General features: G+C 43.1%; 1 protein-coding gene across 2 annotated transcripts in view; it reads left to right on the plus strand.

Annotated features, from left to right (window-relative positions):
* Positions 1–206: 206 nt before the first annotated feature.
* The window catches only part of gch1 (GTP cyclohydrolase 1), a 55,716-nt gene continuing 31,803 nt past the window's right edge, over positions 207–24,119 (plus strand). Inside the window, exons 1-3 of one of the 2 annotated variants that reach the window (XM_062968666.1) lie at positions 207–1,032; positions 13,281–13,390; positions 23,752–23,807. In XM_062968666.1, coding sequence (XP_062824736.1) covers positions 651–1,032; positions 13,281–13,390; positions 23,752–23,807 — 548 coding nt within the window. In that variant the 5' untranslated portion in view covers positions 207–650. The remainder of the gene's footprint in view (positions 1,033–13,280; positions 13,391–23,751; positions 23,808–24,119) is intronic. The other variant, XM_062968667.1, reaches the window with a different exon arrangement.

The raw sequence follows: 24,119 nt of genomic DNA on the forward strand, positions 1-24,119 counted from the left end.
GCTAACTAAAGGTTGTAATAGGGCCAAGCATGGAGATGGATTGGTGTGGTTTGTCCCTGTCAGCCAGGGCCCCGAGGAAGCCTGGCCCACCTCCAGCCACCGCCTTCTCCTTCTCTTCGCTCAGCCTCCACCCTCTCCTCCAAGCCCCGGTGACGCACGGGCAGGTACGCCCAATGGGGAGCCTCGGCGCCGGTCTATAAAAAGGGGAGCCGGGGATCTGGGGGGAGAAGCGGCTGGGGAAGCCCAGGAGGAGGGGAAGAAGAAGGTGGAGGCGGCTTAGTCACTGTCGGAGCCGCTCCCACCCGGCTGAAGAGTCGCGCCTTGCTTCTCCTTGTGCCAAAGCGCGCACAGCTTCTTCCCTGGATCCTCTTCCCGCACCGAGGGGCTTGTGGCTGCTCCTGAGCCTCGCCTGCCCTTCGGTGGACCCCCGAGAAAGGCAAGGGGTGTGTGTGTGTGTATTCCCATCTTGGGGGTCTTGTCAGTAATCGCTCTCATACAAAAAAAAAAAGTTGCGTAAAAGTTGAGATTTCGTGCGCCTTTGGAGAGCTCCTAGGGGGACCTGCTTTGGCGACCCCCGAGGCTGCAGGGAGACCCCACACCGGACTCGTTCCAAGGGATTTAGGGTCGGCAGGCTTGGGGGCTTCCGGCCCATGGAGAAAATGAAGGCTCGGTCGCCGCTTCGAGCTGCCAACGCGGCCGCCACGAGCAGCAGCTTCAACGGGTTTGGCGCGCCGGCGGAGAAGCCTCAGCCCTCGCCGCCTCTGCCCAAGGCGCCGGCTCTGCCTCCTGTTGTTGCTCTGGGGAGCGGGCCCGGGGCCAGCACGCGGAGGGCCCCGCCGGAGAGCTGGAAGGAGGAGCGGACCCGGAGCGAGGAGGACAACGAGCTGCACCTGCCCGGCCTGGCCGCCGCCTACGCCTCCATCCTGCGCGCCCTCGGAGAAGACCCCCAGCGCCAGGGCCTGCTCAAGACCCCCTGGAGAGCCGCCACCGCCATGCAGTTCTTCACCAAGGGCTACCAGGAGACCATCGCAGGTGGGCCTTGCACCTTGAGGGACTCCCCACTTACTTACCCTCTTGGCTGGAAGCTCCTTCATCTCACCCTTTTGATCTAGCCCAGGCATGGGCAAACTTGGGCCCTCCCTCCAGGTGTTTTGGACTACAACTCCCACCATTCCTAACAGCCGGCAGGCTGTTAGGAATGGTGGGAGTTGTAGTCCAAAACACCTGGAGGGAGGGCCCAAGTTTGCCCATGCCTGGGCTAGATCATCTTCCCAAAATAGCAACCTTCTACAAGCCTCCTATACTAGTTATTTGTTACTAGCTGTGCCCGGCCACGCGTTGCTGTGGCGAAGTATGGTGGTATGGGAAATAAAGTACTGAGGAATTGTATATTGTATATTGATAATCTTATATTATCTGCTTAGAACTGGATTGTATGAGGCCCCTTCTTCACAGCTGTATAAAATGCACACTGAAGTGGATTATATGGTAGTGTGGAGTCAAGATAATCCAGTGCAAAGCAGATAATATAAGATTATAAATGGGTTATATAGCTGAGTGGAAGGGCCTTGAGTCTACACTGCCATATAATCCAGTGCAAATTAGATAATCTGTGGAAGAAGCCTAAGTGAGGCCTAAATCTGCCTGTCCCCTAACTGAACCCTGGCTGTCCCTTGGCTGAGTTGGTTGCTAGGAGACCAAGTGGGCAGAGATTAGCCCTCTAAACTGGCAGCAATTTGATAAAAACAATTATTGCTCTCCCTCTAATTAGGACTTTATTTTTCTTTTCTTTTTGTTGTATCAACCTAGAGCCATGGATGATGGGTTGTGTTGTCAAATTTCGAGGTTGGGGGGCCTATAGTTTTGTGGGTCGCCGTGATGCCATCACTCATTTATATATATAGATGTATACAATTCAGGGAAAGGTTTTCCCCTGATATTAAGTCTACTCATGTCCGACTCTGGGGGTTGGTGCTCATCTCCATTTCAAAGCCAAAGAGACGTTGTTGTTCCTAGACACCTCCAAGGTCATGTGGCCACTGGCATGATTGCATGGAGCACCGTTACCTTCCCACCATAGCGGGAATACCCACTGAGTAAAGTTCTATATAATAATAATAATAATAATAATAATAATAATAAAATTATTTTTGTATGCCGCCTCCATCTTCCCAGCTGGGGACTCTGGGCGGCTCACATGGGGAACAAGCCCAATATAATCACATAAAATCATAAAATAACAATTTAGACATCAGACAACACAATTTAAAAACAATTTAAACAAGTAATAGTGAAAATCGACATAGTTAAAATGTTACATAATAATAATAATAATAACTTTATTTTTATACCCTGCCCCATCTCCCCGAAGGGACTCAGAGCAGCTTACATGGGGCCATGCCCGACAACAATACAATAACAGCAATAAAACAATAAAACAAGGTCAGCAATAAAACAATGTCATATCAATAAAAACATAACATCAATACATAATCATCTAGGCATTAAAGGACCTATGGTTCTATTGCTTCTTCTCACTAAAGGAAACTGGATCCATTGGATTTACCTATTGATCTACTCACATTTGCATGTTTTTGAACTGCTAAGTTGTCAGAAGCCAGGGCTAACAGCAGGAGCTCCCTCAGCTCCCCAGATTTGAACTGCTGACCTTTCGGTCCCTAAGTTCATCAGCTTAGCATCTCAATACTAGGGGTTGGTGCCCATCTCCATTTCTAGGCTGAAGAGCCAGCATTGTCTCTAGACATCTCCTAGGTCATGTGGCCAGCATGACTGCATGGAGCGCCGTTACCTTCCCACAGAGTGGTACCTATTGATCTACTCATGTTTGCATGTTTTCGAACTGCTAGGTTGGCAGGAGCTGGAGCTAACAGCGGGCGCTCATTCTGCTCCCCGGATTCGAACCTGGGACCTTTCAGTCAGCAAGTTCAGCAGCTCAGCGCTTTAGCCCAGTAGTCCAGTAATAAAATGTTTCAAACTCCTAAGTTGGCAGTAGGGCCCCTGGTGGCACAGTGTGTTAAAGCGCTGAGCTGCTGAACTTGCGGACCAAAAGGTCCCAGGTTCAAATCCCGGGAGCGGAATGAGCGCCCCCTGTTAGCCCCAGCTCCTGCCAACCTAGCAGTTCGAAAACATGCCAATGTGAGTAGATCAATAGGTACCACTCCGGTGGTAAGGTAACGGCGCTCCATGCAGTCATGCCAGCCACATGACCTTGGAGGTGTCTACGGACAACGCCGGCTCTTCAGCTTAGAAATGGAGATGAGCACCAACCCCCAAAGTCAGACATGACTGGACTTAACGTCAGGGGAAACCTTTACCTTTTGGGTTCCTAAGACCAGAAATAAGTGTTTTCTGATGGCCTTTGGTGACCCTTTTGAAACCCCCTCGCGACCCCCCCCCAGGGGTCCTGACCCCCAGGTTGAGAAATGCTGTGTTAGGAATTGTAGGAGTTGAAATCCAAAACATCTGGAGGGAGGGCCGAAGTTTGCCGCCCAAATTAAGAAGAGTGCCCTTTTTTCCCACTGAACATTACTTTCAGCAGCAAATACTTTGTTTTGGTTTCAGGCTTTTGAAAAGTGAGATGTGCGTGGGATTCAGTGGTGTATTAGACACAAGTAAATACATTGGAAGTGGGATTAACAGGAGATGCTTTGCAGGACAAACCTTCACAAACAGCCCTGTCCCTAAAGTTGGTGCCACACTCCTTCAGCATTAGTTCTGCTGTGGATTCAGTGCAGAAATGAGTGGAAAGTCAACTGCTTTGCAGGGCACATCTCAACAACAGCCCTGTGATGTAGGTTTCCCTGGCACCACTAAAATTGGTGCCTATCAGCGCAGTATCTCATGGAGCCACACTCTCCAAACTGGACCTTTGCTGAGGATTTTTAGAGTCCTGAGGTACAGAAAAGAAGGGATAGAAATGATGGAAAAACTTCACAACATCCCTGTGAGGTAGATCTTCCTGGCATCACTGGAATCCCCAGTGGTGCAGTGGGTTAAACCCTTGTGTTGCCAGGACTGCTGACCGAAAGGTCGGTGGTTCGAATCCAAGGAGCAGGGTGAGCTCCCGTCTGTCAGCTCTAGCTCCCCATGCAGAGACATGAGAGAAGCCTCCCACAGGATGGTAAAAACATCAAACATCTGGGCATCCCCTGGGCAACGTCCTTGCAGATGGCCAATTCTTTCACACCGGAAGCAACTTGGGACAATACTATGGAGTTTTAGTTCTTCTCTGCCTTCTCTGCCAAAGAGTGCTGATGCCTCACCAAACTACAAATCCCATTACTTGTTTTAATAAATATAACATTTACAATAGAGTCTCACTTATCCAACACTCGCTTATCCAACATTCTGGATTATCCAACGCATTTTTGTAATCAATATTTTCAATACATCGTGATATTTGGTGCTAAATTCGTAAATACAGTAGAGTCTCACTTATCCAAGCCTCGCTTATCCAAGCTTCTGGATAATCCAAGCCATTTTTGTAGTCAATGTTTTCAATATATCATGATATTTTGGTGCTAAATTCATAAATACAGTAATTGCAACATAATATTACTGCGTATTGAACTACTTTTTCTGCCAAATTTGTTGTATAACATGATGTTTTTGTGCTTAATTTGTAAAATCATAGCCTAATTTGATGGTTAATAGGCTTTTTCTTAATCCCTCCTTATTATCCAACATATTCGCTTATCCAACGTTCTGCCGGCCTGTTTATGTTGGATAAGTGAGACTCTACTGTATTTCTATTTTAATATTTATACTTTTAGGGCTCTTAATTGTATATGCTTTTGAAGGTGATGAGCCACTTTGGATGCCAGTCATGGGAGAAAAGAGGGGCATATGGTAAATAACTAAACAAACAAGCAAACAAGGGATGATTGATAACAAACTACAACTCTCAGGATCCCATAGCATTGACCCATGGCAGTTGAAATGCTGTCAAACTGCATTAGTTTTACAGTGTAGATCAGGCATGAGCAAACTTTGGCCTTCCAGGTGTTTTGGACTTCAACTCTCACAATTCCTAGCAGCCTACCGGCTGTAAATCGAAATGTTGATTAAGTGATAGGTCTTAAAAATCTACTGCTTTGATCATGATTTGTGAGAATAAAATGGTCCATGTGCATTCATGCATGCAGTAATTACTGGATGTACTTTACATAAAACATTTTTAATGGGGACTAATTATTTTATGGCCTTCACTTAATGAAAGCCATGGGTGGCTCATTTAGATCATTTTTTATCAAAACAATTTTGGAGGGAAGTATGACTTCTGCAACTAATCACCTTGATTAGCATTGAAAGGCCTTGCAGCTTCAATGCCTGGCTGATTCCTTCGTTGGGAGGTGTTAACTGGACCTGATTGTTTCCTGTCTGTAATTCCCTTCTGCCACTTGTGAGCTCAACCTGCAAACAATTTTAATGTGTGTTGTCGAAGGCTTTCATGGCCGGAATCACTGGGTTGCTGTGAGTTTTCCAGGCTGTATGGCCATATTCCAGAAGCATTCTCTCCTGATGTTTCGCCCACATCTATGGCAGGCATCCTCAAAGGTTGTGGGGTCTGCTGGAAACTAGGCAAGAGGGGTTTATATATGTTGTTTTCTGAGTGTTGATCTTTATTTACTGTCCTGCAAGTACTGTACTGTGCTGATTAGCATTCAGTGCTAATCAAGCTGGCCAAGTGCAACATTCACAATTGTCTCAAACCGACAAGAGTTCTTTCTCCCACCCTGGTCATTATTCTACAGATATATAAAACCCACTTGCCTAGTTTCCAGTAGACCTCACAATCTTTGAGGATGCCTGCCATAGATGTGGGTGAAACATCAGGAGAGAATGTTTCTGGAACATAATACAGCCTGGAAAACTCACAGCAACCCAGTGATTCCGGCCATGAAAGCCTTCGACAACACACATTGAAATTGTTTGCAGGTTCAGTTCACAAGTGGCAGAATAAAAAAGCTCGGCTTCTCCTTGCTTCTCTTTCCAGTTTTCCAGGACACCACAACATGCATTTAATTATCCCTCGGTTAATAGGGGAAATAGCCAATGTTCCCTGAACAATTGAATCCAGGTGGGATGGTCCAAATGTTTCCCGTTCTCGTATTGGAGACTGTGATGACAGCACCAAGCTTGGTTAGCGCTTCTACGTCACCCTTCTTGCAAATAACCCTTTTGGCAGGGAAACAAAGCAGAGAGACTCTATAATTTAGACCACTTCCCCTGTTAAGCCATTTATTGCCTCTCTGCGTAGCCTGCCATCTGCCACATTTGCACCTTATTTTGTCTGTCGCTGCCTGGAGAAAAGGGACTTGCAGCTCCACTGGTCAAAAGTAATGTTTATTTTAATTTTTGATCCCTGCTTCTCTCTTGTTCCTTCTAGAATTATGACTGTTTTGTATAATTATTATAATTATTATACATTTATCTTCAACCAGATAAAGCAATGCAAGCAAAATGTGCTTTATTTATTTATTTATTTATTTATTTATTTATTTATAGTATTTATATTCACACCGAAGGGGACTCAGGGTAGATTACAATGAACACATATATGGCAAACATTCAATGCCAACAGACAAACAATGTACAGTATAGACAGACACAGAGGCATTTAACTTTTTTTTTTCCAGCTTCACGATTCCGGCCACAGGGGGAGCTGTTGCTTCACTGTCCACTAGTGGCTGTACTTCCTCATTCCTTTCCTTGTGTTTTGCTGGCAGTTTTTTATGGTGTTGTAAATTAGTTAAATTAGCCTCCCACATAAAGCGTACCTAAATTTCCCTACTTGACAGATGCAACTGTCTTTCAGGGCTGCATAGGTCAACAGCAAGCCAGGCTATTTAATGGTCGGGGGCTTAACCCGACCCGGGCTTCAAACTCATGACCTTTCGGTCAGTAGTGATTTATTGCAGCTGGTTACTAGCCAGCTGCGCCACAGCCCGATTTATGAAATCGTTGGATTCTAAAGTGAGGATTGGGTATGCTTAAACTGAATTGATTGATGGCTCCCCATTCAGTGGCATGGAATTTACTGCCCACTGAGATTAGGCAAGCCCCCACATTAGTAGCCTTCAAGAAAGATTTGAAAACATGGCTTTTCCGTGGTGCCTTTGGAGAGTAACTATTTTACATTCCTTTTCTGTTGCTCCCTCTAATATCTATCCTCTAGACTACACCACTTCCTTGACCCTGATTACTGTGGTTTTATTTTATGTTTCTCTCACCCCGAGTTTTAATTTAATGTTCATGTGGACCGCCCTTGTTTTTATTATTCCCTTGATTTGTATTGTAATGGATATTTTATTTATTGTACTGTTCATTGTGTTCTGAAGTGTTGTTTTTATATGCTGTTTATTTTGTATTGTTTTGGGCATGGCCCCATGTAAGCCGCCCCGAGTCCCCGTTGGGGAGATGGTGGCGGGGTATAAATAAAGTTTTATTATTATTATTATTATTATTATTATTATTATTATTATTATTATTATTATTATTATTATGGTCAATGCATCTGCACTGTAGAATTAATGCAGTTTGATACCACTTGAACATCTGTGCCACAGTGCTATGGAAGTATGGGAGTTGTAGTTTGGCAAGGCAACAGCTCTCTTTGGTAGAGAAAGATAAAGTTCTTGGAAAATTACAACTTCCTTGATTTTGTCAGAGTAATTTACGCAGCGCAGCAGCAGTTAGATGGAATCAGCGTAAAGCAGAACGAAGTGACATCAGAAACGATGGTAAAACTATATAAAAGTTTTACTGAAAGCAGTAATAATCAATACAAACAGACTTAAAGACAATGGACACAGGACTTGACTCTCAGCAGACAGCACTCGACTCAACTCAGAACAGAACTGATCAGAACAGATCTGAACTGATGCAATCAGCAATGCACACATACTTGTGTCTGGACACTCCCTGGTTCCAGCCACAAATCAAGGACATCACAGCTTCTCAGTAATTAACTCTTTCCAGACTATGTTACATTCTGGATGATGCAATCAGTATGCAATACAGGCAAGACACAAATTTCATTTAAACACTACCAATACACAAATCCCACATTAACAGATTTCATAGACAGTCCGTCAACTGCACCTGTTCCTTGGGAAATCTGACTTGAGGTGCATCTACATTGTAGAATTGATGCACTTTAACTCTCATAGCTCAATGCTATGGAATCATGTACTCAATCAGGTGTTTTTCTCGAAAATTTTCCGATATGCTTTTGGGGATTTTTTTCTGTTTCTGGGAAATTCCCACTATTGCAACTAGGGTGCATCTACACTGTAGAATTAATGCAATTTGTTCAATGCTATAGAATCCCAGGAGTTGTAGTTTTGCAAAGTCTTTAGCCTTCTCTATTAGATAATGCTGCTGTCTCACCAAATTCCAAATCTCACCGAGCCATGGCAGTTCAAGTGGTGTCAAACTGCATTAATTCTACAGTGCAGATTCACCTTAAATTTCAACAAACATTGCTTCCTGGAACTTGTGAGTTTGGGAAATGTTGATTTTTGGACCATGGTTCTCTAAATCTCTCCCAGGAAGGAGTTCTGATGGATGTTTCAGCTTGAAAAAGTTACTTTTTTTTGCTCATAGGCTGAAATCATACTACATGGGGCTCCTATAGTTAATTTCATCTCCAACAGCATCTGGAAAAGTTACTTTTTTGGATTGCACTTTCCAAAATGCCCCAGCCAAACATAGTCAAGATGCTTGGAGATATTCACTTAAGTGAATATGGAATTAATATTTTTGGACACCACTTTATGGCTCAATGCTATTGAATCTTGGCAGCTATAGTTTGGTGAGGCACCAGCACTGCTTGGCTTTGCAAAACTATAACTCCATGATTCCAAACCATTGAGGTATGGTGGTCAAAGTGGCATCAAACTGCATTAATTCTACAATGCAGATGCACCCTTCATCAACTTTCCGTTGCTCCACTTGTTGGTGGATGGAAGTTCTCCATTGCAAAGACCTTCCACAGGTTGCCTTATGACCTGCCCATCAATCTGTCAAGAAGATGACTTACACTTGTCAGAGGTTGCCGGGGCAACATCAAAGCTATGCAAATAGTTTCCTTGGCAACGAGATCCCTTACTTCTGACGCAGGATCAGATCACCGGAGTCTGCCTCTCCTTCTCTTTCATATTTGGGGATTTTAATCTCTTCCTTTTTCTTGCGCCTCGTTTCCATTCAGGGACGCTTCCGTTGGCTGCGGTTTTGCTTTTTCGGCAGCCGGTGTTGTTCCAGACCGCTTTGTCTCAAAGGCCGACACCAGTTATTACTTTTCGCCCTGCATAAAAAGCTCTCGCTTTATGAATTATGCGTTGAAAAACACTTTATTGCTCCCAAACTTGCTATAAGGTGTTGCCATGAATCCAGCCCAAACTTCATGCATTTACACACTGCTGAGTTGAACAAGAGTTTTACCTAAGGCTGCATCTACACTGACAATATCATGCAGTTTCCAACTCATATAATGCAGTTCAATGCAGTTAAATTGCATTATATGAGTCTACACCATGCATGGGCAAACTTCAGCCTTCCAGGTGTTTTGGACATCAGTTCCCATAATTTATTTATTTATTTACAGTATTTATAGTCTGTCCTTCTCACCCCGAAGGGGACTCAGGGCGGATCACATTATATACATATAGGGCAAACATTCAATGCCCATATACACAGAACAGAGACAGAGACAGACGCAGAGGCAATTTAACCTTCTCCTGAAGAGATGTTTGATTCTGGCCACAGGGTGGAGCAGCTGCTTCATCATCCACTGTGACAGCACTTCCTCATTCCAACGTTATAAATTAGTTAAATTTGCCTCCCCACTTTATAAGTGGTACCTTATTTCCTATTTGATAGATGCAACTATCTTTCGGGTTGCTAGGTCAGCAACGAGCAGAGGCTATTTTTTATTTTTTAATTGACGGGTGCTCAGCCCGCCACGGGCTGGCCTTGAACTCATGACCTCATGGTCGGAGTGATTTATTGCAGCAGGCTGCTCACCAGCCTGCGCCACAGCCCGGCCCCAGTAGGAATTGGGAATTGAAGTCCAAAACACCTGGAGGGCCAAAGTTTGCCCATGCCTGGTTTACACTGAGCACATAAAACAGTTTGAAACAGGGTTGCTGCAGCATTCTCTCCTGACATTTCACCTACATCTGTGTCTAATGGCGTCTTCAGAAGTTCTGTTGGCAGTGGAGCAAGTGGAGTGTATAATGTCCAGGCTGGGAGAAAGACCCTTGTCTGTGTAAAGCAAGTGTGAATGTTGCAATTAGCAAGCCTGAATAGCATTGAGTAGCCATGAATCTGGACGGTCAATCAATGAGGGCATCTGCATAGAGGTAGCCTGGCTTCTGTTGCCTGGAGGCACCCTCTGTTTGGGAGGTGTTAATTGGCACTTGTTTGCTTGCTGTCTGGAGTTCTCCTGTTTCTGACTGGTGTCCATTATTTACTGTATGAAACTGTATTATAAGGCAGTGTAGATCCAGATCAAATTTCTGTTCCTGCAATTCTGGATTGTATGGGAGCTGTCCATAGTGCTGACCTGTTTTAGGAATAGAGTTCAGCACCTTGGCAATACCAATTTGTTCATTGCTTTCATTTGATCCCAATATAGGGACTCAAGGCAGATAACAATAAATATAAAATAATGTGTGTTAAAATAATATGAAAACATTAAAAATAATAATATGCATTAACATCGTTTACCCACTTAAAAATCAAAATGATGCAGCCTTTAAAAACCCAACTGTCACAGATTTATAAATGACTGATGGCAAGGAAAATGTTGCTTTCTGTCAAGAAACGTAAACAGGGATGGGGCCATTCTGGATTAAAGTTTTGGAGAAGCCACTGAAAAGGCCTCGTCTCCAACACTACATAACAAAATTTGAAAAAAATTGTTCCTGGTTTGAAAGTTTTATTTCTTGTTTAATTGTGCGATATAGTACTTGCTTTGAAAGTAGTTGTTATACTCCAGAAACTTTGTTTGTGTGGCTGCCACAAACTATGTATGTTGAATTGGTTGAGACTCGATGAGATATTCATTGAAAAACTATATCAAAATGTGCCGCAGAATGTCCCTCTCACAAAAATGAAGTTTTGGAAGTTTAATAAACCTTTTCCAATTAGGAAATTTATTTATTTATTATTTATTTGTTTACGATATTTATATCCCGCCTTTCTCAACCCCGAAGGGGACTCAAGGTGGCTTTACATATAGGCAGCTATTCAATGCCTTAAAAACAATACAAAATTAAAATAGAATAATAAAATACAATCAAAACCATTAGAGACATTAAAAAAAACCATACAATCACAAGTAATCACACAATCCACAAGCATAATCCAGGCCGTTCCTATACTCATCACACGTCATTCCATATCTATTTATTGCACAGAAATGAAATTTATAACCCAGGAACAAAAACTGTATTGCGTAGCAAATGCAGACTGGGGATAATGGGAATTGCAACCCAACAGCATTTGTGGCGCTGAGGTTGTGGAAAGTTTTAAGGACATGTTAAAGTATTGTGTCTTATTTATTTATTTACAGTATTTATATTCCGCCCTTCTCACCCCGAGATCACATTGTGATCAGGGCGGATCACAATGTACATATACATGGCAAACATTCAATGCCATGTGAACATAGAGACAGAGACAGACACAGAGGCAATTTAACCTTCTCCAGCTTCCTGAGGGTATGCTCAATTCCAGCCACAGGGGGCGCAGCTGCTTCAACATACTGTGATGCCGAGTCCTTGGATACTTCCTTATTCCAAACGCTGCTGGATGATTTTTATGGTGTCACAAATTAGTTAAATTGGCCTTCCCATATAAGTGGTACCTAAATTTCCTACTTGATAGATGCAACTATCTTTCGGGTTGCTTAGGTCAACAACAAGCAGGACTATTTTTTATTTCAATGGTCGGGTGCTCACTCTGACACGGGCTGGCCTCGAACTCATAGTGATTTATTACAGCTGGCTACTAACCATCCTGCGTCACAGCCCAGCCCCGGTCTTAATCTAAACCCCACTTTCTTGACTAAACAAACACAATGAACTACAGCCTTTCAGATGTGGCTGTATCACAAATCCCATCAGAAGTCTAATGAGGAATATGGGAGTTGTAGTCCAGCATCTGGAAGGTCACACAGCAGGACAAATTCAGCCCATGGACTTTGAATTAAACCAGGGGAGACTGAATTGTTTTTAATGGTTTTTAAATTTGTTTTATAATTGTATTTCAGTTGCCTTGTTTTAATAATTGAGGTCCTTAGAACATCTCAATCAAATCAGTGAATAATCAAATCTAAGTTTTATGTGGAAGAGGGAAAGGGGCTAACAATTCCAGCGAATCCTTTAAAGTTTGGACTAAAACCCGGAGCGGAGCAGCACATCCTTTCCTTGCCTGTTCCCATTTCCGTGGGCAAAACACATCCAAACAAGCCAAGTTCTTCCCGTCCCGGTCGCCAGGGCTACCTGCGTCAGTCGGGCTGAGTACAGGAAATTAAAACCTCTCTTGATAACATATCGCTACCAGCTCCAACGAGCAGCTCATAGGAATATATATAAATATATCTACAAGCCTGGTTTTCGTAAGAGTGGATGGATGCAGCTCTCTGTGTGTGTCAGAGGAAGCTATAAAAGACGAGGCGGCTGGCACGGCTCTTCGATTTATATATATTGACTTTTTAGTCACTTGGAGACGGCAAGGATGCTTTTGATGCCCTACTCCCTTTTGTTCCGAATCAGATAGACATTTTATGATAGACATGGGCAGACTTTGGCCCAATAGGTGTTTTGGACTTCAACTCCCACAATTCCTAACAGCCCGTAAATAATAATAATAAATATAATAATACCAATAATAATAGAGAAAAATAATAAATGTACCATATATTCTTGTGTATAAGCTGACCCAAATATAAGCCAACCAGGAGTATACTCACCCGAGTATAAGCCGAGGGGGGCTTTTTTGGTCTTAAAAAAAGGGCTGAAAAACTAGGCTTATACTCGAGTATATAGTATATATATAAAATCTTATATGGTAGCTAGCAATGTTTAAAAAATGACTTATCACTCTGAGATCCATTCTATTGGTGATTTAGAAATTCTTGAAATGAGTCTCTCAAAACAAACTTGGGAAGATAATGCACCAGGATCCAGTGCTCCAAACATAAATGACAGTAGGTTTTAATGCTGCTATTGATGTGGTTTCCTTAATTTCAGATGTACTCAACGATGCCATATTTGATGAAGACCACGACGAGATGGTGATTGTGAAGGACATAGACATGTTCTCCATGTGTGAGCATCATCTGGTTCCATTTGTTGGAAAGGTAATTCCTGTTTGCTTTTTCTTTCTAGCCTTTCCTTGGCAGAAGAGAACATATAGACCAGGCATGGGCAAACCTGGGTCCTCCAGGTGTTTTGGACTTCAACTCCCACCATTCCTAACAGCCTACCGGCTGTTAGGAATGGTGGGAGTTGAAGTCCAAAATACCTGGAGGACCCAAGTTTGCCCATGCCTGGTCTATATGTTCTGTTTTTGTACTTCTTTCCTATCTCCTGCATCCTACTCATGGAAAAGTACGTCTTGGACAAAAAACTTGGAGTTTCCAAACTTAGTTAATGATCAAAGTGAGAGTCATGGAAAATGCGATCAAGAGGAAATGTGGTGGAAAGAGAGGAGATTTTTGTTGTTGCTCAATTTCAGTAAGTGGATCAAGGATGTGCTGTGGTTCCAGTCTCGGACTACAGCTCTGGAGACCAGGGTTTGAATCTCCACTCAATTATATTGGAAACCCACTGGTTAACATTGGCCAAGTCACATTGTTTGATCTTGGAAGCTAAGTAGGGTCAGCCATGGTTCGTAACTGGATGGGAGACGGCCAATGAATATCAGGTCCTGGAGGCTGCATTTCAAAGGAAAGAATTGGTCAAATACACCTCTAAGAAAATCCTGTGGAAAAATTCGTGGAGTGTTATAAGTCAACAGGCCACTTGGTGATACCTACATAAACACAATTACAATTGCGGTAATAAAATTGAAAGGATGTTGCAAACTTCTCTGTTAAAGTCCTTGTGCCTGATATTCAAATATTGGAGTGTCAACTTTTGAACTGGCTTTCAAATCTGCTCCTCTAATTGGAGTTTAGTCTGCAGCAAATTGAGAAAACTTTTAAGTCAGTGTCAAAGACATGAAACAATCAAGACCAGCTAACACCTCCCAACAAAAGGATCCCCCCCAGGCAGGAAGCAGCCAGGCTTTGAAGCTGCAAGGCCATTCAATGCTAATCAAAGTGGCCAATTGCATCATTCACACTTGCCTCAAGCAAACAAGAGTTCTTTCTTCCACCCTGGACTTTCCACATTTATAAACTGCACTTGCCTAATTTCCAACAGATCTCACAACGTCTAAGGATGCCTGCCATAGATGTGGGTGAAACTTCAGGAGCGAATAATTCTGGAACATGGAAGATATATAAACCTCCTTTGCTTAGTTTTCCAATATACCTCACAACCTCTGAGGATGCCTGCCATAGATGTGTGCGAAACGTCAGGAGATAATGCTTCTGGAACATGGCCATATAGCCCGGAAAACTCACAGCAATTGAATGGCAAAGCCTTCTCATTGTATGCAGAACTTTTCAGGTTCAATTCCTGGCAACTCCAGTTTGAAAAGAATCATGTGGCAGATGATGGCAGAGACCTCCAATTGAATTTCTGGTTGTATGTTGCTAGTTGGAGTATTTCTTTTATTTCATTTCTATGCTAACTTTCTCTCAGACCAAGAATCAAGGCAGCTTCCAAAAAACAATAAGCTAAAACAGTAAACCAAGGACGGGAAGGGCATTCCCTTAAATACCTTAAACATCACATCTTCTCTTGGAAACTAAGTGCAGTCAGCCCTGGCTCGTACTTAGATGGGCAACTGTCAATCAATATCCTGTTAATGTGGGATTTGTGTATTGATAGTGTTTAAATGCAATTTGTGCCATGCTTGTATTGCAACTGATTGCATCATCCAGAATGTACCATAATGTAGAAAGAATTAATTGCCAAGAAGCTACGATGACCTTGATGTGTGGCTGGAACTAGGGAGTATCCAGACACAAGTGTTTGTGCATAACGATTGCGTCAGTTCAGTTGAGTTCTGTCTGCCTAGAGTTCGAGTCAAGTTCTGTTGGAGAACAGAGCAGTCCTGTGTTCGTCTGTCGTCTGCAAGTCTGTTTGTGTTGATTATTGCTGCATACAGTAAAACTTTGTACATAGTTTTACCAACGTCTCTGAGAGTCTCTTCGTTCTGTGTTCCACTGCTTCCATCCAACTACTGCTGCGCTGCAAATACTCTGATATATCCAAGTATATTTCGGAGGAAGAAACTGGCAAAACTGCTTCTGAGTATTCCCTGTCTAAGAAATTCATGAGATTGCCATTGATCGAAAGGAGACTGAAAGGTGCATCAGCCCAGAGCAGTGTTTCTCAACCTGGGGTCCCCAGATGTTTTTGGCCCAGAAATCCTAGCCAGTTTACCAGCTGTTAGGATTTTTGAGAGTTGAAGGCCAAAAACATCTGGAGACCACAGGTTGAGAACCACTGGTCCAGAGCAGTGTCAGCTTGGTTGTGGCTGAGACTCGGTCGTGGAAATCTGCTCCTGGATTTGGCTGATACTTTAAGAAGCTATCCAAGGTGCTGAATTCTAACTCCAGAATAATTTCTATATCTTGGGTGGGTCCTTTAAAACCTGCCAGTGGATTCAACATCTCTCGGACACGGGATTCACCAGGACACATTGTTTTCAAGAAGAACTGCAATTCCTGAAATTAGGAAGGTATGCATAGGCTGTAGCTGGCCTTGTTGTCGCATGGCTTTCAAGATGTTTCTGACCTATGGCTTGTAAGTAGTCTGGGTCTAAACCAGGCATGGGCCAACAGCCGGTAGGCTGTTAGGAATTGTGGGAGTTGAAGTCCAAAACACCTGGAGGGACCAAGTTGGCCCATGCCTGATCAACACTATACTGTTATTATTATTGTATGACACAGCAAACAAGATAGATATGCTGGATTTCGTATCAAAAAATCACAAGTCGAACATTTCCCAAGTGTCTAGGACTGTGTGATGTATTTTCGGATGATGTGCGCAGATCCCAGTAGGGTGGCCTTTTGCAGTTGGCAGATCGTAATTTTGTCAATGTCTATTTAGTTTCCAAATGCCGGCTGAGATCTTTTGGCATGGCACCCAATGTGCCAATCACCACCGGGACCACCTGCACTGGTTTCTGCCAGAGTTTTTGAAGTTCAATCCTGAGGTCCTGGTAGCGGCTGAGTTTTTCCTGTTGTTTTTCGTCAATGCGACTGTCACCTGGGATGGCAACATCAATGATCCAAACCTTTTTCTTTTCCACAACTGTGAGGTCTGGTGTGTTGTGTTCCAGAACTTTGTCAGTCTGGATTCGGAAGTCCCACAGTATCTTTGTGTGCTCATTTTCCAATACTTTTGCAGGTTTGTGATCCCACCAGTTCTTTTCTGCTGGGAGGTGGTACTTGAGGCATAAGTTCCAATGGATCATTTGGGCCACATAGTTGTGCCTCTGTTTGTAGTCTGTCTGTGCGATTTTCTTACAGTAGCTGAGAATATGATCAATGGTTTCGCCAGCTTCCTTGCACAGTCTGCATTTTGGGTCATCAGCTGATTTTTCGATCTTGGCCTTAATTGCATTTGTTCTGATGGCTTGCTCCTGGGCTGCAAGGATCAGGCCTTCTGTCTCCTTCTTCAGGGTCCCATTCATGAGCCAGAGCCAGGTCTTCTTCTTGTCAGCTTTTCCTTCAATTTTGTCAAGGAACTTTCCATGCAATGTTTTGTTGTGCCAGCTGTCAGCTCTAGTTTGTAGTGCGGTTTTCCTGTACTGGTTTTTTGTCTGTTGTGTTTTGAGGAGTTTCTGATTTTTGACTTCAATTAAAGCAGGTTCTTCACTTTCCTTTACATATTCTGCCAGGGCATGTTCTTCTTCTTTGACGGCTTGTTTTACTTGTAAGAGTCCTCTGCCCCCTGATCTTCTAGGCAGATATAGCCGGTCAATATCACTGCGAGGGTGCAGTGAATGATGAATGGTCATGAGTTTTCTTGTTTTTCTGTCCAAATTATTGTTATTATTATTAATAATAATAATACCTTGCCCTTTCTCTCCATAAAGAGTTTTACTTGGCAAACCCACACACTGCAGTTAACACATTAATGAGCCACGATATACAGTTTGGAAAGCACTAGTTTAAGGCTTTATAGGTCAAATCCAGCACTTTGCATTGTGCCCAGATACAGACTATGGGTATATCTACACTGTAGAATTAATGCTGGCACTGCTTTGGCCCAATGCTGTGAGCTGTTGTTTGGTGAAGCACCAGCACTCTTTGGCAGAGAAGGATAAAGATCTTGTAAAGTTATAACTCCCATTATTTCATAGCACTGAGCCATGGCGGTTAAAGTGTGTTAAACTGCATTAACTCTTCAGTGTGGATGTACCCTATGCTCTCACAGACAGATATGACCAAACCTCAGCAGATGACGTAATCATTTTGTGTCTGTATCTGGAGACGTATCTGGATACTTTTCCATCCTGTGTGGCAAGGCCCCATGTAAGCCGGCCCGAGTCCCTTCGGGGAGATGGGGCGGGGTATAAAAATAAAGTTATTATTATTATTATTATTATTATTATTATTATTATTATTATTATTATTATTATCCTTGTTCTTCACCAGGCGCAGAACGGATCCCATTTTGGCCAGAAAAAATGTCAATCTAGGCATTCTGGAAGTGATGATGATGATAATAATAGTAACAGTAGTAGTAGTAGTAATAATTTTTTTTTAGACCGCCCTATCTCCCCAAAGGGCGGTTTTCAATATATGGCAATGATTCAATGCCTAAAGAAAACAAACAAACAATATACATCAAGACAAAGCACATGCGTTGACAGGTCTCATCCAGGGAAGCTTGAAGGCCACATGCATCCCCAGCAATGCACTCTGTCCAACCCTGATTTATTTATTATCCCACCGCTGCCACCAACTTGCGAAGGATTTATAACAACTAAGGTTCTTTCAGGCAGGGGGGAATCTTTTTATCCCACTGCTGCTACCAATTGCAGAGAAGAGACGTCGTATATTTATTTTCTATTATTATATTATAACTGCTGCCACCAATTGCAGAGATGTTTATAATGCGGCCACCAGATGTAAAGGGGATCATCCACGCTTGCCACCACTATGGGAAGATATAGCCACTAGCTACTTAGAGAGGAGACCTTTTAATTTTTTGGTTTTCTTCTTTTTTCTTGTTTGTTTTTGATGGTAATATATATATGACAGAAGCTGCGATGTTTAAAAGAACAATAGCACGTTTATTCTGGCACAAAGCTTAATGGTTACAATAACTTTCTCTTTAGAGGCACTTTGGTTAACAGTTGCAAAGCTAGAATGAGGTGTTTCAAACTTCTTAAAATGTCACTTCTTTCTTTCTTGCTCTAAACTGCAGTCACCCTGTGAATTACAATCACAGATTATCTGTTCCTCATCAGGAGACAGACTACCGTAAAATAAGTCACCAAACTTATTTTAAACTGACTCAAAAATAAGCATTTGAGTCTCCCTGATCCCTTCAACTGAGGGTCAGTCTTCACTGTGCCTCATCAGGGCACAGACTAACTGCTTTTTTTTCCAACCTGCACTTCTCCACTAAAATGGCAGTTGGCTCCGCCCACTTCTCCATGGCAACCAACTCATGAGTGCAGAGTAACTGAAATACTGACCCTTTTAAAACGCAATTAAACATGACATCTGTAAACTAAAGAATTTACACTTCGTTACATCATGATATAAATCATTGTGAACGTTTTTCAAATTCGCAAACAGGTGGGTTTCGAAAAATAATTGGCCAAATCGAAATCCAATGTGAGGGGAACCTAAGTAACTAAATCTTGAATTGAAAGTACAGTTCAAAGATCAAGCTTTGGAGAACAAGCAGAAAAGACTACTGTTGTGGTGGTAGCATGAACTCAGTGATCTTCAAAGCACAACTTCCACAGATCTTTTTGAACTCAAGTTTTCAATTTGACAAAATGCTACTGTGTTCTTACGTTGTGGCGTTGTTTTGCTGTGACGCTGCCTTGCTACAATGATCTCTCTCTCTCTCTCGCTGGGTTGGATTTTCCTCTTGTTGTAATAGGTTCTGACATTTCATTTCAAAGCCCTTTGTGTGGCGGCACCCACCCCGAGGGAAGCTCCCGGCACCGGCGTCTGTGCATTAAATCTGATCACCCTGGACATAAGCTTTGATCTCCTCTTCCAGGTCACGCGGTGCCTTTCGGCACAGTTCCTTCTATGAGCGATTTTGCCCGGTTCACCTTAAGTGGAATCCCTCCCCAGCCTCTCCACCTCCACTTTCAGAAGATAACCTTTTATTTAAAAAGTGCTCTCTGCCCCAATGATGTTCTGAATGGCAAACACCTTAGGGTCTCATCAGTTCACCTGCCTGGTTGTTGTTTTTTTTTGGTCTGTCATTGTTTGTAGAATAATTAAGAAAATAGGCGAGTAAAACTTTATATCCAATCGTCTGGTGATTATGTGGAAAAGTGAATAGTGTTAGTTAAAGAGCACATTCTAAGGATTATTTCTGCATTTTATTTATTAAACCCTTCTTTAAACCTAAGTAAAGAAGGTGGAGGCAATACTTTTCATTCAACCCTCGTAGATTGATAGATAGATACTTTGGGCAGTGGTAGTTGGTGACCACCATGTAGGACAATGAATCAATTTCAGACTTTAAACTTTAAAGGAATTTATCTGAAATGCTGGGTTGTCTCCCCCAGCATTGGAGAGTCCTTTTAAAGCTATCCAAAACCCAGATAAGGTTCACTGCTCCACTAACATGGGATTCATCAATTTTTGCTGTTTGCTCTTTCATAAGATCATAATTTTTAACATTTCTCTCCAGAGAAAGTACATTCTGTGGTTTTTCTAAGCCTTTGTTTTTGTTTTTCCTGCAAAGTGATTCCAGCTAACTGGACATGGGACAGATTGTTCCTTGCCACACCAACTGAACAGCTTCCATGTTGAGCACGACTTCTATTGATGCTTTGATCTCCTGCATCTCTCCTCCCTCTTTTGCTTTCTTTTGTGTTCTGGGACCAGAGACCAAATGGTTTCAAGCAGGCATTGTGAACCACATTCCTCCCAGCAGTCAAGACCAGGTGCCAGAATGACATTCCAGTTTAGAGGAGGATAATGAGTTTGATAGGAGGGGAGCGATAACTCACCAAAGGAGGGAACGAGAATGTTTGTGAAGAAGCCAGACTAATCTGATCTCTTTTTTCGATAGAATTACGAGTTGGGTCGATACAGGGAATGCTGTGGATGTAGCCTACCTGGATTTCAGTAAGGCCTTCGACAAAGTCCCCCACGACCTTCTGGCAAACAAACTAGTAAAATGTGGGCTAGACAAAACTACGGTTAGGTGGATCTGTAATTGGCTAAGCGAACGAACCCAAAGGGTGCTCACCAATGCGTCGTCTTCATCATGGAAAGAAGTGACAAGTGGAGTGTCGCAGGGCTCCGTCCTGGGCCCGGTTCTGTTCAACATCTTTATTAACGACTTAGACGAAGGGTTAGAAGGCACGATCATCAAGTTTGCAGACAACACAAAACTGGGAGGGATAGCTAACACTCCAGAAGACAAGAGCAGAATTCAAAACGATCTTGACAGACTAGAGAGATGGGCCGAAACTAACAAAATGAAGTTCAACAGGGACAAATGCAAGATATTTCACTTCGGCAGAAAAAATGGAAATCAAAGATACAGAATGGGGGACGATGCCTGGCTTGACAGCAGTGTGTGCGAAAAAGACCTTGGAGTCCTCGTGGACAACAAGTTAAACATGAGCCAACAATGTGATGTGGCTGCTAAGAAAGCCAACGGGATTCTGGCCTGCATCAATAGGGGAATAGCGTCTAGATCCAGGGAAGTCCTGCTCCCCCTCTATTCTGCCTTGGTCAGAACACACCTGGAATCACACTGTGTCCAATTTTGGGCACCACAGTTGAAGGGAGATGTTGACAAGCTGGAAAGCGTCCAGAGGAGGGCGACTAAAATGATTAAGGGTCTGGAGAACAAGCCCTATGAGGAGCGGCTTAAAGAGCTGGGCATGTTTAGCCTGCAGAAGAGAAGGCTGAGAGGAGACATGATAACCATGTACAGATACGTGAAGGGAAGTCATAGGGAGGAGGGAGGGAGCTTGTTTTCTGCTGCCCTGGAGACTAGGACACGGAACAATGGCTTCAAACTGCAGGAAAGGAGATTCCACCTGAACATCTCCCCCGGGCTGTGGTGGAGGCTCCTTCTTTGGAGGCTTTTAAGCAGAGGCTGGATGGCCATCTGTCGGGGGTGCTTTGAATGCGATTTCCTGCTTCTTAGCAGGGGGTTGGACTGGATGGCCCATGAGGTCTCTTCCAACTCTACTATTCTATGATTCTATGATTCTATGATAAGCAAACGGTTGCTTTTGAGTAGTTTTCTCATGAGAGGAAGACCTTGGATTTCCCTTAAAATCCCCTGTTTTCTCTGCCATGGCAGAGGTGGTATCATTGCTATTCAAGAAAGAAGGATCTTTGTTCCGTGTTCCTGGTATCCAGCTTCAAGTTCCAGCCTTGCCTCGGTCTGTATTTCCAGTTGGATTTCTGTGACTTTGCTGTTTGGTTTTTATTCTAGTCAAGGCTCTTGCCTTGTATTTCATTATTGATTTTATACTCTGGACTATCTTGAAGTGAATCCTGCACTCAAGTCTTGTTTTCTTGTGTTTCCTTGATCCCTGCCTTGGATTGAATCCTGTTTGGACTATCCTGGATATATTTTGCGGCTTTCTTTGATGTACAGTTTTGGACTATGTTCTTTGAGTGGCTTTGAGAGACACTTGTTGCTTTATGAATTTCAAATTCCTTGCTTTTGTGGGTTTTAACCCATTTTATTGACTCTGAACTTTATGTGCTTGTGCTTATTTATAACCTTCAATAAACAACTTGCTTGTTTATATTCTGGGGCTCCAGTGTGGTTTTGAGGTGCCTACGCAGCCTAGGGGTGCAACATCTTGAAAGTTGATTATTCTGTTAATTTATACCTCACTTATTTTCTCTCCACAAAGGAGACTCAAAGTGGCTATCCTTCTCTGTTTGTTGTGCCACATTCAAAGTGAGTTCCCTTGGTTAACAGCCCCATGCTCTGAAGCAGGGATCCCCAAACTAAGGCCCGGGGGCCGGATGCGGTCCATCGAAGCCATTTATCCGGCTCCCACGGCACAAGGACAGAAGGGGGTTGAGCTAAATGACCCAAGGGGTCTCTTCCACCCTCTTTTATTATTATTATTATTATTATTATTAACATTGAGGCTGGGTGGCCATCTGTCGAGTGCTTTGCTTGTGCTTTTGGTGCACAAAGGCAGAAGGGAGTTGAACTAAATGGCCCAAGGAGTCTCTTCCACCCTCTTTTTATTATTATTATTATTATTATTATTATTATTATTATTATTATTAACATTGGGGCTGGGTGGCCATCTGTCAGGGGTGCTTTGCTTGTGCTTTCGGTGCACAAAGGCAGAGGGAGATCGGACTCAATGGCCCAAAGGGTCTCTTCCAACACTCTTTTTTATTGTTGTTGTTGCTATTATTATTATTATTATTATTATTATTATTATTATTATTGCTCGGTGGCCAACTATAGTCCGGCCCTCCAACGGTCCGAAGGATCATGAACTGGCCCCCTGTTTTAAAAGTTTGGGGACCCCTGCTCTGAAGTGTTAAATCCTACATGAATTTGTGTTGATCTTCTTTTTTGCCTTTGAACTAAGCTTCATAAACCCTGGCATTTGTCCTGTTTCGTCTTTCACGAACAGTGTTTTGCCTTAAAACACTGTGGTAAGTAAATGCAAACTGCTTTACTTCAGCAAAACATAAAGAACAGCACACTCAGTGGAATAATGCAAAAGGAAGCAAGGAGGTCATAGGGCAAATACAGTTCTTAGTCTCTGATAAATTCCCAAATTGCAATCTTACTTCAGAGAAAGAAACAGTAATAAATCCTTAGGAGCAGTTTCCCAGATGCAGACTTGAAGCAGGCACAAGGGGAGCCAAGAGTCAGTTTGTTACCAGCAAGAGCTGGCTGCACCTGCTTTTGCTTTATAGTCCTGAGTCCCCTCACAGCTGCTAGGGCAGTTCCCAATTACTCAACTGCATTTCTGGCAGCTATTCTAGCTAAACATCTCTGCTCTGTTTCCTTTCGCCTCTCCTGAAATGTAGGCACTTGCAAAATCTCCTCTTCAGATTCCAACTCACCCTCAGATTCATGAACACTTTCCTGCTCCCCTTGCTCTTCTGAAGAAGAGGAATCCCTAACAGCATTTAAAGATGTCTGATTACTTCTCCCATTCTTTGCAGGAAGGAAAGGAAAATTGGGAAGTGAGTTCTCTGGGCATGTTGAATCTTTCGCTTGTCCCCACTCTTGCGTGAGTGCATGCTCGTTTCCTCCACTCCCAAAACCCTACACACTTCTGGGTTATGATTGATACAGCATGGATGTACATGCATGGGACTTTCAGGGCTTGCCAAATAGTGTTACATCGATTGATTTCATTCGTCAACCTCCTTTTTGTCCTCAGGTGCACATCGGTTACCTGCCGAACAAACAGGTGCTTGGGCTCAGCAAACTGGCAAGGTAAGAACCAGAGTTTAATTAAACTAATACGGATTAACTTGGATTCCCCGGACGAAGTATGTTGAACTGCGTAATCCGATTCTTCTCTCAATCCCAGCAAGCTAAACCTCTTGAGTTTGGAGAACAATACACCTTTTCTTAAGCGGATAAGCTGGCAAGCCATTGAACAACAAATCTCTTGTACGGATAGTGCTTCTAGCCCAGGCATGGGCAAACTTTGGCCCTCGAGGTGTTTTGGACTTCAACTCCCACAATTCCTAACAGCCTACCGGCTGTTAGGAATTGTGGGAGTTGAAGTCCAAAACACCTGGA

Source organism: Anolis carolinensis, chromosome 1, assembly GCF_035594765.1.
Source record: "Anolis carolinensis isolate JA03-04 chromosome 1, rAnoCar3.1.pri, whole genome shotgun sequence".
Classification (NCBI taxonomy): domain Eukaryota; kingdom Metazoa; phylum Chordata; class Lepidosauria; order Squamata; family Dactyloidae; genus Anolis; species Anolis carolinensis.